Source organism: Rhineura floridana, chromosome 1 (genome assembly GCF_030035675.1).
Source record: "Rhineura floridana isolate rRhiFlo1 chromosome 1, rRhiFlo1.hap2, whole genome shotgun sequence".
NCBI lineage: Eukaryota > Metazoa > Chordata > Lepidosauria > Squamata > Rhineuridae > Rhineura > Rhineura floridana.
The window spans coordinates 91,691,176-91,706,019 of record NC_084480.1 but is presented as its reverse complement, the minus strand read 5'-3'; the positions used below and the strand labels follow the sequence as shown (position 1 = coordinate 91,706,019).

The window sequence follows — 14,844 nt, the reverse complement described above, 5'->3', positions numbered from 1 at the left end:
GCTCCCATCTAATATCTCCACAACACTAGACTCCCTTATACAATGGCCTTCTGGTGACTGGCCTGGCCTGACGACACTTAAACCCTTCTTGCCAGAAGCAACTACACTAGATTAAATGTTCCCTACCAAGGATCCCTAAACAGGTGAGAAGGACCTGGGAATGCCCTCATTTAGCTAAAATTCCTATCTTAATTTCCAATCAGAGAAATGTTTTTGTTTGAATTGTATGCTCCAAGCAACTGTAGTTGATGCTTAATGTATCACACTTAATGATATCACTAGGACCCACCCCATGACATCACTAGGGCCCACTGCTGTGACATCACTAGGGACCGCCCCTGAAATCTCAGGGTTTGGGATGCTTCTGCCCTGGGAACCCTAAGTTCCACTCATTACATATGTCTCATTTCTTTATTGTGAGATTCGCTTGCAAAGTGCATACAAAAGAATCGAACAGGACAGAATGGCATGCAAAGGGACAAAATGGGACATAATGACATGCAACAGGATGGAACAGACATATGTTTGAGTGCCAGTGAGACCAAAGTGGACAATTTAGCTGTTCAGCTCAGCCAAAATCGTACTTGCTACCCAGTTCACCCAACACAGATGCTAAATTGCAGTAGAATGTTTTGGTCATGATTTGATGGGTAGTACTGCAGAGCAGAAAGGATCATGGTAATAGCTTCATTTACTTGAGACCTTTCTTGGTGCTACCAGAGTATACACACTGAGTTGGCTGGCACCACATACAATACATATATACATGTTTTATGTATGCATTTATTTACTGCATTTATATTCCACCTTTTCTCCAAGGAGCTCAAGGTGGTGTACGTGGTTCTCGTCTTCCTCGTTTAATCCCCACAGCAACCCTATGAGGCAGGTTAAGGTGAGAGGCAGTGGCTTGGCCCAAGGTCACCCAGTGAACTTTATGTTTGAGTGGGGATTTGAACCCTAGTCATCCAGACCTAATCCAACACTTTAACTTTGTCTGCACAATTTGTACCTTACATTTTTGTGCCCTACATGGTAAACATTTTAGAATCCTTTAATATCTTAAACAATAAGCACCTTTAACCTTCTCTGAAGAATTCCAGCTGTGAAGCTAGATTAATAGTTAATTTAGAAACACTATTAGGACACATACAAGAGAAAAATACACTGACAAACTATAATTACATTGAAATTCCTCAATGTATTGCAAACAAGGTTTTTTGCTTTTGGTACAGTTCTCTGAACAATCCCACATTGCTCCCATTCCTCCACATGGATATTGTTAAATTTATTTATTTTATTTATTTAATTTAATTTATATACCACCCTAAGCCAAAAAGGCTCTCTGGGTGGTGTACATAAAAGATAAAACAAGCAAAATATATAAATACAGTAAATATAACAGAATCAAAAGTCAAAACAACAAACAACAACAACCAAGCAACATCAAAATATAACAATAATAAGATACTGTTTAAAATACACGATAAAAACAATTATTAAGATACATTTTAAAATGCCTGGGAGTATAAAAAGGTTTTCACCTTGCGCCGAAAAGATAGCAGCGTCGGCGCCAGGCGTACCTCATCAGGGAGACTATTCCACAATTCAGGGGCCACCACCGAGAAGGCCCTAGTTCTGGTCACCACCCTCCGAGCTTCTCGATGGGATGGCACTCGGAGGAGGGCCTTAGATGTCGAGCGCAGTGTACGGGTAGGTTCGTATTAGGAGAGGCGTTCCACCAGGTATTGCGGTCCCATGCCGTGTAGGGCTTTATAGGTCAAAACCAGCACTTTGAATTTAGCCCGGAAACAAATAGGAAGCCAGTGCAGACGGGCCAGAACGGGTGTTATATGAGCGGACCTTCTGGTCCGCGTCAGTAGTCTGGCCACTGCATTCTGGACTAGCTGTAGTTTCCGAACTATCTTCAAGGGCAGCCCAACGTAGAGCGCATTGCAGTAGTCCAACCAGAAGTTACCAGAGCGTGAACAACTGAGGCGAGGTCATCACTGTCCAGATAGGGACGTAGCTGGGCTACCAGTCGAAGATGGTAAAAAGCATTCCATGCCACCGAGGCCACCTGCGCCTCAAGAGACAAGGAAGGATCGAAAAGGACTCCCAAGCTACGAACCTGTTCCTTCAAGGGGAGTGTAACCCCATCAAGAACAGGATGAACATCCTCCATCTGGGCAGTGAAGGCTCTCACCAACAGCGTCTCGGTCTTGTCTGGATTGAGCTTCAGTTTGTTAGCCCCCATCCAGTCCATTATCGCAGTCAGGCAACGGTTTAGCACGGTAACAGCCTCACCTGAAGAGGATGAAAAGGAGAAATAGAGTTGCGTGTCATCAGCATACTGATGACAACGCACCCCAAAACTCCTGATGACCGCACCCAGCGGCTGCATGTAGATGTTGAAAAGCATGGGGGACAGTACCGATCCCTGCGGGACTCCACAATGGAGAGTCCAGGGTGTCGAGCAGTGTTCCCCAAGTACTACCTTCTGGTGACGACCCACCAAGTAGGAGCGGAGCCACTGCCAAGCAGTACCCCCGACTCCCAACTCCGTGAGTCTCCCCAGAAGGATACCATGGTCGATGGTATCAAAAGCAGCTGAGAGATCAAGGAGAATCAACAGAGTCACACTCCCCCTGTCCCTCTCCCGACAAAGGTCATCATACAGGGCGACCAAGTCTGTTTCGGTGCCAAAACCGGGCCTAAAACCGGATTGAAATGGATCAAGATAATCAGTGTCATCCAAGAGCCCCTGGAGCTGGCCGGCAACCACCCGTTCCAGAACCTTGCCCACTTGAATATCATGACCCAAAGCGATGGACTATCAAAAGTCAACTGTGTAATCAGACAGGAGGAACATAGAATCGCAAATTGTTTCTGCTTATATTCATGTTTAAATATGCAACCATATCAATATCAAAGGTAGAACACAATAAAATTCATTCAAAGGATAAGCTATATAATTACTTTTTAGAGAAATATTTAGAAAAAAGACTCATCATCTGAAGGCTTAATCATTCTACCAATTATGGGGGGAAGCATTTAATGTTTTTAATTCTGAATAGGCTGAGGTTTTTGTCTCTGAATATTAATATGCAGTGATCTATGTCTGTGCCATTATATTCTTATTTCTTTGTAGCATTTGAGATTTTTCACATTTCTTTTTTTTTACTCTTCTGTGCTCTCCTTACATCTTCCCCTCATCATTCCTCCCTACTCCCCCTCACTTTCCCATGTGTAACCAGAGCTTGGAAAAGTTACTTTTTTGAACTACAACTCCCATCGGCCCCAGCCAGCAGGGCCAGTGGATTGGGCTGATGGGAGTTGTAGTTCAAAAAAGTAACTTTTCCAAGCTCTGTGTGTAACCCTGTTCAAATATAAACACTTAAACAATGCTAATACAATAACAAGGTTAAACTAGGGTAGAATAATCTCTTCATCATAAATATGATAAAAAAGTAACATAAATAATGAGAACAAAAATAATAATATACAAAAGAGAGGGGGAAAAGAGAAAAAGAATGAGGGAAATCAACATTGCTCTTTGCATGATGTGTTTTCCATGTCATTGGGCATCAGATGTTACTCAGCAAACAGTACTAAGAATTCATTCCAAATCTTACAATATATATCTTACTATTGCAATTTACTAAACAGGATCTTCTCAGCTACAGGAGGTCTTACATCCACCTCTCAATATATGGGGTGATATGCAGAAGTGGCTCACCCAGTGGAGCAGAGCCACAATGCTAGCTTCCCAGCAGGTGTGTAGCTGCCCGCTTCTGGGAGGTGGAGAGTGGTGAGGCGCTAAGGAAAGTGGCATGGTGTGGGTGCTCCAGCATAGGCAACCTTGCACTCCCACTGGTGCATCCATACCACACTCCCTTCCCTGCCACCTTGCCCCTCCCAGTAAGCAGCAGCAACACATCTGCCAGGAAACTAGTATTGCAGCTCCACTCCACTGGATGAGACATTTCTAGTGATATGTGATTTCCAATGCTGGAGGGTTATTCAGTTTGCTGCCAGTGCAGCCGTGTGGAACCATTCTTCCTGCTCTTCTCCAACTGTCACTTTACAGGTATGTATCCTATTATGTTGTCCATATCATTTATCTCCAGGTACCATATTAATTTTGGTTAGGGCCTCTCTCCAGAAAGATGCTATCGCCAGATACCTCTGCAATAGATGAATTAGTTCTGCTTGCGGTTACCTACACCTCCATCATTCATCATCAGGCATTACGGCTAGACACTTAAAGTGCAAAGGCATCCAATATGCATGTTGTGCAAGATCTTTTGGCGGATTAGTCTGAACCTCACATCTGAAATGGCAGCTTTAATATTACGGAAGGCTGCTTTCCAGTCTGAGGCCTGTATATATATTTATACTTCAAGTTCTGTATTCCATTTGTTTCTGATAGAGCCCCAGTCAGGAGCTAAAACTTCACAAACTGAGATATACAGATATTTGCTTAGTTTTCTTGAAAATGCCATGGAGAGCGCCAGCTGTAATAAGTCTGATGAGTCTGCAGCACTAAGAGCATTGGGCCTGACTTATATATCATACTTGAGCTGCATATACTAGCATGCTGCAGCAGGAAGTGAAATCTTTATTTTATTTTATTTCAGATGCTTATATATGGCTCAATATTCAGAGTAATGAATATTAATTTCTAAGTGATGTATATGAAAAAATGGAACTCCTCCGGGACCCCCTCAAAAGCTTTGAACCTGTATTCCTGGGTCAGGATCTGTGCCTTGGTCATTTCAAGTCTTCCACAGAATAGCTTATGAACTATGGTAACATGAGGATTACCCCAAATGATAAGATTAGTATGGGCTTAGGGATCAAAACAAAGCTGAACCACAGCCACCATCCAATTTGTCTAGTTATGCCTAACTGTACAGATATATTGTGTGGGTGTCTTTAATACTGGTCCCGCCCAGACGATGCTGGAGCCACAATGTCCTTTTATATTATTATCCCATGGAGGGATGTCAGAGTCCACTTCCATTTCCCAATGCCTTCGTTGTGCTATTAATGTAACATGGCAATCCCTGGCAGATTATTACTGTGGTTCATTACTGTTCTAGGAGGTTGGCAAGGCCAAGAGTGGCATGCAGAAGAAAATCACCGCCCTTTCATTTTCTAGAATCATAGAATAGTAGAGTTGGAAGGGGGCTATAAGTCAATCATGTCCAACCTCCTGCTCAATGCAGGAATCCAAGTTAAAGCATACCCAACAGATGGCTGTCCAGGTTTCTCTTGAATGCCTCCAATGTTAGAGAGCCCACCACCTCCCTAGGGAATTGGTTCCATTGTTGTACCGCTCTAACAGTTAGGAAGTTTTTCCTGATGTTCAGCCAAAAACTGGCTTTGTGTAACTTGAGCCCATTATTTTGTGTCCTGCTTTCTGGGGTAATTGACAAGAGATCCTGGCCCTCCTCTGTGTGGCAGCCTTTCACGTACTTGAAGAGTGCTATCATATCTCCTCTCACACTTACTTTTTCAAGGCTAAACATGCCCAGTTCCTTCATTCTCTGCTCGTAGGGCTTTGTTTCTTATGCTTTCTTCAGTGACATGATCTTAAAACTCAAAATGCCTGACTATGAGGTCTCAATAAGGCAAGAATGGATAAGAACTGGGTAACAAAAAGTAGCTGGGTGGAGACCCTTGACAAGCAACCACAATACACCCTTACAAAGGTTTACTCCCTCCTACCATATAAAGATACTATCATAAGTTAAGGCATAATACACATTGGATCAAGCAGAATTTTAAAGCCCATATTGAAGGGATCTCTTAACCTTTAACCTTGTTATCTTTTTTCTACCCTTAGAAGGGTGGAAAAACCATACATTCTATTTTTCTCCCTCTCATGTCACTATACCCCTCTTTTTGTATACTTATAAGGACCACTTATAAGGTCCAGAATCCCATAAAAAGAGCAGTTTTGGCCCTTCACACTCTAAGCTGTACTCTTGCCTCAGTTCACATTCTCTTCTTCGCACTCAAGGACAACTTCAGAAGGACATCAGGTCAAGAAATTGTAAGGAAGGAATTATTTTGCCTTGCTGCCATCCTAAATTCAAAGCAAGTACAAAAGCAGGGTTTTGAGTCCAAAAGGCTTAGAGTTTCTAGTCCTGGCTTCTGGCTTCAACTTAGTCACATACACACAGCTGCAAGAACACCTCTCCAGGCACCAGATAGGGAACTGTGAATTCTATCCTGTGTTCTTGGGGGGGGGGGGTCATGACAAATCTTATGCCCCACTGCTTTATTTTTCATCTTAGAGGAGACAGACTCTTGTTTCTTGAGAGTAAGGAGTTTGAATGAATTTTAAGATTAAAATGTACTTGGGAATGCTTTGCATTGATTAGACTGTATGTGAACAACTTCATTTCCCTCCCACCTCTTTACAATAATAATAAAATAACCCTTTTGAATTGTCTGTGTTGTTGTTATGAATTTCCAGGTTTAGAACATTTTAGGCACATTTTCAGAACAGCACATGCAAAAAAATCCACCTCTCATATGTGCATGTTTTTGGGTTCATGGGTAATCATGGGTACACACACATGTTCTTAGAGACATACAACCTTTAATATGAGTTATGCATTGGAGGCTGAAGCTCTCTTGAAACATTGGCACTTGCAGTTTGGCATAAGCTATATGGGGTTTAGAGAATGGGCTTCACAGAAACCTCTTTAAAAAGCTGATCGGTTTGGGTGAAATACCTTTTCAGAATGATGAGGGATAGGCCTCTGGGAACATGGATCAATCTGGGTAGAATGTTCATTTTAATTATGTTCATTTCCCCCCCCCCAAAAAAAGTCTCTTCACTAGTCCTGCCCAATGATCCAGGTCAATTTGGTATGTATTATTTTTCAAATTAAGTTTAACTGCTAGATTGATTTGTTTGGATATATGAAACCTCCTATCAAATTGAATAAAATTGTAATATTAAAAATAAAGATTGTGACATTGACTTTGAAACTGAAAGGCAACAAACTTTGCTTTTTTTAGGATCAGATATGTTCAACAATTTGCCAAAACATAATACACATCAGACTGGATTATTTTAATTCTAGATTAATTTCCTTACAGTGCAAACAAAGAAAGACACCATAATTAAGCATACTAATATGGTTGAGAAGCTAAATCCACTAAAATTAACTTTGGTTGACTACCAGTTCTTTGAAAAAGTATGCTACTTTTACAATGCATTCCTATTCGTGTTTATTCAGAAGTCCCACTTTGCTCAATAGGGCTTACTCAAAAGTGAGTGACTTATATTGGCAGTATCTGCTTGTAGTGACATTGTTAATGTTGATGTTATTCTCATGTAATGTTATGTAGAGCTGTTGGAGCTGTTTGTGTGCCCTATACAAAACCTGACCACACAAACATTTACTGTGATGTCACAGAATTTCAAAGGGCTGGAAAATTGTCTGGTCAAGACTAAAGATGGCACTCTAGGAAAACTTGAGTTTTCTAGTGTATCCAATGGCTATTTTAAATCATAACCTGGATGCCAAAATCAGAAGAAATCCAAATGGGTGGAATGATGGTTTCCAGGGAGCATAATTCAAATCAGCACTTGCCATTGTTTCCAAATGTGACAAAAAAAGAGTTTGATCGAACCATAATGTCCCTGCATATATGCATATATGCACATATAAAGATAAAACCCTACTTTGTGGCCCTGTTTTCCACATTCAGACACAATGGCAAAGGATGATTTGATCAAACCAGACACTAATTCATTAAGCTGTGCACATGAGGGAAGAAAGACAGGGGAGAGGGGAGCAGGCGAGCAGCAAAATACTCCAAACAAGGTAAATATACCCCCCCCCATTTTTAGACTTACAAGTTACGGAGGTTTATATAATCATAAGTAGTTTGTATTAGTATACCATTATAATTCTGATGAGCCTACCAACATCAATATTATAAATGTGGTACTCTGATGCCATGTGTTTATAGCAATATTGTAGTTTTATTCACTGTGCTTGGCAAAGTGGCCTTAGCACTGGATAATAAATGTCTGGTTTCTAGAAAATGCTATCGCTGTGTGCCTCAACCACCAAAGAGAATAAAAATATTGACAAATGCGTGCTCCCCATTAACATTCTAAATGAGACCTCACACTGGGCATTTGTCCTCATAAGCCTCTTTGGTATACATACAGAAATTAAGTTTCGAAACAGTGGGAATGCTTACCGTCTCTTCGATTAAGCCTTGCAAATCCTGGGCTGTGACTACTGGACAGCTCAGTTGAGCTGCTGAATGATGTCTGAGGCAAAGCAGACACCAACTGATCATCACAATTATCTGTTGAAGAAAAACATCACACATCAGGCTTACACACTTAAACAAGGACTGCGGAAAACCATAACTAAGACAGAACACTGGCAAACATCAGAATTGACCTTGTACTTTTCTGATCACGTTCCTACCATTGTTGTCTTGGGTCTATTATAAGTACCAGTCCTGAGCCGGCACTTTGTATTTAATCAATATTTCATCAGATTTCCATGCTGTAATTTACTGGTTTCTCTGGCTCTTTCTGTCCCCCTTGTTCTAACCTAGCTTTAAAGACAGGGTTGATAAATGAACGAGAGCTTACTAGCTACTATTTACAACCAGAACAATTGACACCTGCCAGTTCAGCTTCAGCTTGAGTAACACACAACTATGGCCTGTACATATGCCATATATAAAATTAGGTGTTAAAAGTGCTTTCACACTTCCAACAAACAGATATCTCTAGAGTTTTTTTTTAAAAAAAGAAATGCCTACATTAAGAATAGATGAGGTAGTCAAGTAAGTGGGCCTTGTTCTGCTAGGGGGTTTTTTTTTTTTTTGGTGCATGCTGGTGATGTAGAAGGACATGAAATCATTATTGAACAATTATTAGTATGCAAGTCCTGGGCATTTAACACAAAAGCAACAACAGTGTTTCAGACAAGGGGATTTAACAGTGGTTCACAATCAATGGCATATAAGCAAACAGATTCTAATCAATATTTCAGAATGTTAAATCCTTTTCCAGCTTGATTGCTAAACAGGACAAGCATTCTTTCTGCATTTATATTTGGAAAAAATAAAATAATAATAAAAATGAGAATCAATACTTGCTCTAGTTTTAGCTGAAAGAAGACTGAATGAAAAACAAAGGAAAGAATGGAAGAAAATTTTGCACTGATTATGTTTTGCTGGCATTTGCTATTTAGCAAACACAAGGAAATTATGTAAAAGATCTCTTTGAGAAAGTAACCAATAGATCCAAAAATGGTGAATGGGTCAAGAGTAGTATCTTTGGTTGCAGTCAGCAGGAAAAAGAGGATCAATAATGAATCCTCCTTCATATCAAGAGATGTGTTCAGTGAAGCTAGAAGGGTTTACAATATTGCATCTTTCTTTAAAGAAAGAATTAATTCTAATTCATTGAGCATCCTGTTCAACATGCAATAATATCTTAGAGAGTTAGGAAATATGAAAACAATTATCTACCTACAACAAATCCTGATGAGAACCATTAGCACTGGTTATTTCACAATATCTGCCCATGAAGGTTAAAACATCTTTGTTTCCCCTTCTCTGTGGAGGGGTTAGGTTCATACCAATCAGTTCACATGCAAATTTCTTACATCAAGGCTAAAATTCTATACTCTCTTACTTGGGAGTAAGCCCCCTGAATTTTACACAACTTAATGCTGTAACTATGCTGTTGTTCATATAGGGTGCACACCAGCCCTGTAGCCAGCCTTGTTAGGTGGGGCAGCCACATTTCTAGGTAAGGCTTTTGGGAAGAGAGGTGCATAGTGCCATCCAATTCCCCTCCCCACTCACTGGTGGGCAGGATGCGAGGACCAGGCCAGGGAAGGGAAAGGCAGTGACCTTCCTCCTCATTCCTCCTTCAGCCAGAGAGTGTGTTAATATATATGTAAAGCTAACTATGTAAAGGTCAAGTTAACAGGAAACTTGCATATTTTTGTGTCATAAGAAAAAAGGAATGTTAAGGATCCAATGAAGAAGGGGATACCAAAAGGTGATAACTCCTCCTTGAGGATCCCTCCTAGTCTTGTTCCTGATCTTTAAATTTTCCTTCTTGTTAGACAATCAAGGGAAAAAATTTAACTGGTTGTTATAAAAAGGGCTAACTAAGCAATTATGGAAAGCAATTGTGGAAAGCAATTGGAATTTTTGTACTGGTTGCTGGGTTGATTATTCTGCCTAGAAACCCTGAAAAGGCCTCATGCTGAACTGCATACATTAGGAAAATCAGAGATTAGGCCTGAGTTACAGCCAGCTAGCTGTAGCATGCACGGCAGTGTTTCTATTCCTCTAGGGATTTTTTATCTTTTGCCATCAAGTATTCAAGAAAAAGAAGAAAGCATAGCCACTGTAATTGTGAATATAGTGAGTGTTTTAAAAGAGTAAAGAGTAACTTAGGGTAGATACTTTTTGAGATCACTTTCAGTTATCTCTTTCTTTCACCCTTTAGCATTAATCACCCAATCCTGCTCTACTCATTATGATAACTGCAGAATAATCAAACTTTTACTTCGTACTGAGGAGTGTCTCCTCCCATATCAGCCTGTCAGAGACCTGAGATCATCCGGGAAGGCCTTTCTCTTGGTCCCACCATCCTCACAGGCTCACCTGATGGGAACATTGGAAAGAGCCTTCTTGGTGGCTACCCCCAGGCTCTGGAATGCTCTTCCTAGGGAGGTTAGACTGTCTCCCTCCCTGCTGTAATTCTGTCAGCAGGTGAAGATTTTTCTGTTTGACAGGCTTTGGGGAACTGACTGCAAGGGCTATAAATAGGGTGCTATTTTTACTGATTTGTAATTTTTTAATCACCATGTTTTAAATGGATTTAATTTTATAGTAAGTTTAATTATATTTTAATTATAACTTCTGTTTTATTTTTATGTTTTTAATTGCATTTGTTTTTATTTTTGTAAGGTGACTTGAGTCCCAGGTCTGGGGAAAAGGTGGGATATAAATGAATTAACAACATCATCATCAACAACAACAACAATAATGCAGGCAAGCAAACATGCTTCTTTATTGCTGGCTGGTAGACAACAGAACTGAAAGTGAAACTGAAAATCAGAGCAAAGGAAACTTCAAGGAGTGGAGTCTAACTCATAATATGAAGTTGTAATATTTAACTCTACAAAGGTGATGATACTATACAGGCTGTTTTTCTTTTCAGGATAAGTTAAGTAATTACAGGGTGATTGTGATTATGAAAAATCTACCCTTAGTCAGGGAAAGTCTTGAGTAAGCAGACTTTTGGGGGCTCTTCCAGATGAGGCTTTTGTTGTGCACGCATCCTGCCTTATTCATTGAATTTTTCAGAGGGAATTGCTTCTGTTCTGTCATTGTCTATCATGTCACAAATTAAAAAGACAATTTGACACACACACACACACACACACACACACCCTAAGAGGGTGTGTGAAGCACTGCTCAGACAGGGTACATTTCCCCTATCCTCGCTACAGGGCTGGTGCACACAGTCTACTGAGATTTTCCTCAGTACTCAATCTTTTGAAGTAACTGAGTAAGAACTGGCAATGCAATTATACCAGTATTATATTTCCAATAGCGGCCAATTAGATGGCACCCAAATGAAGACCAGGCTAGAATCATCAGCTTCTAGAAGCAGATAAAAGTCAAACCCTATTGGCTAATTGTATCATGTTATCCCTGCTGGGTTGGTAGCTGCAATGCCAACCTCGAGCAATCTGCTGTGGTGATGCTACTGGTCAACTGAGAGTACACCTGAATTTCCCTCCTCCAAGGGCCTTTTTAGGTGTTACAAATATATTGTAGGAAGCATGTGAGAGGGGCAGTGGGGATAAGCATGTTGGCTCTGCCCCCTCCATTCTCATTTCAAAATAATGTTGTTTCAAAATGTGTGTGGAGCCTCCACAGATACAAAAGGCTCCCTGCTTCACATACAGTAGTTGCCTTTCAAGAATTGGAAAATGATTAAATTGGTGCTAAAGAGTGACTTAACCCCTGTGCTTGTTCCTGCTGCCTCCTCACATGTTTCCTGCAACACATTTGCAATGCTTGAAGACAGTTTAAGAAGTACAGTAGGGCCCTGCTTTACAGCGTTCCGCTTTAAGGCATTCCACTGATGCGGCAGCTTTCGTTTTTAATTTAAAAGCTTTTTTTTTCTCTTTTGCGACATTTTGTGCCATTTTCGCGTCATTTCCGTGTGATGCGGCCCATTAAAGTCAATGGGGTTCCGCTTTACAGCATTTTCTGCTTTACGGTGGGGGTCCAGAATGGGACTCGCCATATAAGCGGGGCCCTACTGTACCACAATGGTGCAGGATAAGGTGCCAGAGTCTAGCTTTGCTTAAGACCACTTAGTCAGTTCATGGCAGAGGCAAGATTTGAACCAGGGGCATTCTTTATCATAGTTCTCTCTCTTACCCATTATGCTGTACAGCTCATAGCAGTCATGGAAAAATGAAAATAAATTCCTGACTACCTATAGCTTTTCTAAGCCTTTCTCTAATTCTAATTCCTTTAATCATTAGGGACAGAAAGTCTATTCAAAATGAAAGTGAAGATTTTCAGGATGTTGTAGTCAGTGCCTGATAGCAGATTAATAGCATAGGTTTTTTTAAAAACAAATATTTTCAGGCTATAATGGTTCATGCAGGAGAATGAAATACATTTCAAAAGACCTTAGAAGATGCCTCAAACAAAAAAGCAAATGTTGCATGCTATGAAAGAAAGCAGAATCTGTTTGCCACCACACCGAAAAGAAGACTCGTGACACCAAGTTGGAATAATGTTATATTTATTAAAAATATAACAACTTTTTCAAATGTTCAACCAATTAAACCAAATCATCCAAACTGAACCTCTCCCCCAACCTTTTGGTTTTGGGGGATTTTAACCTGCATGCCGAGACGGATCTCATAGGAACCCCTCGGGATTTCATGGAAACCATGACTTCCTGGGAACTGCACCTTAGTAATTGTGGGCCCACCCATGTAGCTGGTCATGCTCTCGACCTTGTATTTGTCTCTGGAGGGGGTGGTAGTGCTCTGAAAATGGGGGCTATTTCTTCAAACCCTGTGTCATGGTCAGATCACTATCTGGTGAAAATGGACCTCTTATTGCCACACACCCTCCGCAGGGGACAGGGACCAATTTGGATGGTCTGCCCCAGATGCCTGATGGAGCCAATTGGATTCCTGAATGCGCTGGGAGATTTGGAGCTGTCTGAAGGCCGCCCGGTCGAAACCTTGGTGACAGAGTGGAATAAGGAGCTCACCGGGGCAATAGACCGGGTGGCTCCAAAACGTCCTCTCCCCCTGAATAGAACTCAGACCGCACCATGGTATACAGCACGGTTGTGGGGTTTGAGGCAGGAGGTGAGACGGCTAGAACGCCGGTGGCGAAAGTCTCGCTCCGAGGACGATCGGACACTGGTTAGAGCAGCAATAGCAGCCTATCAAGTGGCAACAAAGGCAGCAAAGAAGGGCTTCTTTGCTGCCTCTATTGCATCCACAGAATGTTGTCCCAGGAGGTTGTTCCAAGTGGTCAGAAGCCTGGTCGGTCCAGTTGCCCAGGAACCCATGGAGCACTCTAAAGCCTCCTGTGACACATTTGCAAAACATTTTGCTGATAAAATCGATCACCTGAAGAGCGTAATTCTGCACGCCGTGGACACAGGAAGTGGGCCAGAGGCGATCAGTTGCGATCCGGTCCAGTGGGATCGGTTTCAGCCTCTTCCCTCTGAGGAAGTGGACAAGGTGCTCTCTACTGTGAGACCGACCACTTGTTTGTTTGACCCTTGTCCCACGTGGCTCATTGTGGGCTGCAAAAAGAGACTGAGCGAAGGGATCATGGCGGTGGTAAATGCTTCCTTGGAAGAGGGTGCATTGCCATCCGCCCTCAAGGAGGCGGTAATAAAGCCTATATTGAAAAAACCCTCCTTGGATCCCCAAGATTTAAACAACTTTCACCCAGTCTCCAATTTACCATTCTTGGGCAAGGTGATCGAACACGTGGTGGCCAAACAGCTACAGACACACTTGGAGGAAACAGATTATTTAGATCCATTCCAATTGGGTTTCAGGACTGGATATGGAACTGAAACAGCCTTGGTCGCTCTTGTGGATGATATAAGGAGGGTGTTGGATAGGGGAGAACACTCCTTCCTCGTCCTCCTGGATCTCTCAGCGGCTTTTGATACCGTTGACCACGGTATCCTCCTGGATCACCTGGAGGGAATGGGAACTGGGGGCACTGTTTTATGGTGGTTCCGTTCCTATCTCTCTGACAGGCACCAGAGGGTGGCATTGGGAGAGGAGGTTTCAGACCCTTGGCCTCTCAATTGTGGTGTGCCACAGGGTTCTATCCTCTCTCCCATGCTGTTTAACATCTATGTAAAGCCGCTGGGAGCTATCATCAGGAGATTTGGGTTGCAGTGTCACCAATATGCAGATGACACTCAGCTCTATCTCTCATTTAAGTTCTCACCGAGAATAGGCTGTGGAGACTATTTCCAAGTGCCTGGAGTCTGTAAGTGAATGGATGGAAGGAAACAGGCTGAAACCGAACCCTGACAAGACCGAGGTACTGCTTGTGGGAGATAAGAGAAGGATAGGAGATATTGACCTGACGCTGAACGGGGTTAGATTGCCCCTGAAGGACCAGGTTCGCAGCCTCGGGGTCATTCTTGACTCCCAGCTGTCCATGGAGGCTCAGGTGTCAGCGGTGAGCCAGGCAGCTAGGTATCAATTACGTCTGATACAGAGGCTGCGACCCTACCTTCCGGTCCATCTGCTC

At 42.0% G+C, this 14,844-nt stretch overlaps 1 protein-coding gene across 1 annotated transcript in view; it reads right to left on the bottom strand.

Moving 5' to 3' along the window:
- Nucleotides 1–14,844, bottom strand: part of CNTNAP4 (contactin associated protein family member 4) — a 466,116-nt gene that overhangs the window by 354,142 nt on the left and 97,130 nt on the right. Inside the window, exon 2 of the mRNA XM_061626204.1 lies at nucleotides 8,233–8,343. Coding sequence (XP_061482188.1) covers nucleotides 8,233–8,343 — 111 coding nt within the window. The remainder of the gene's footprint in view (nucleotides 1–8,232; nucleotides 8,344–14,844) is intronic.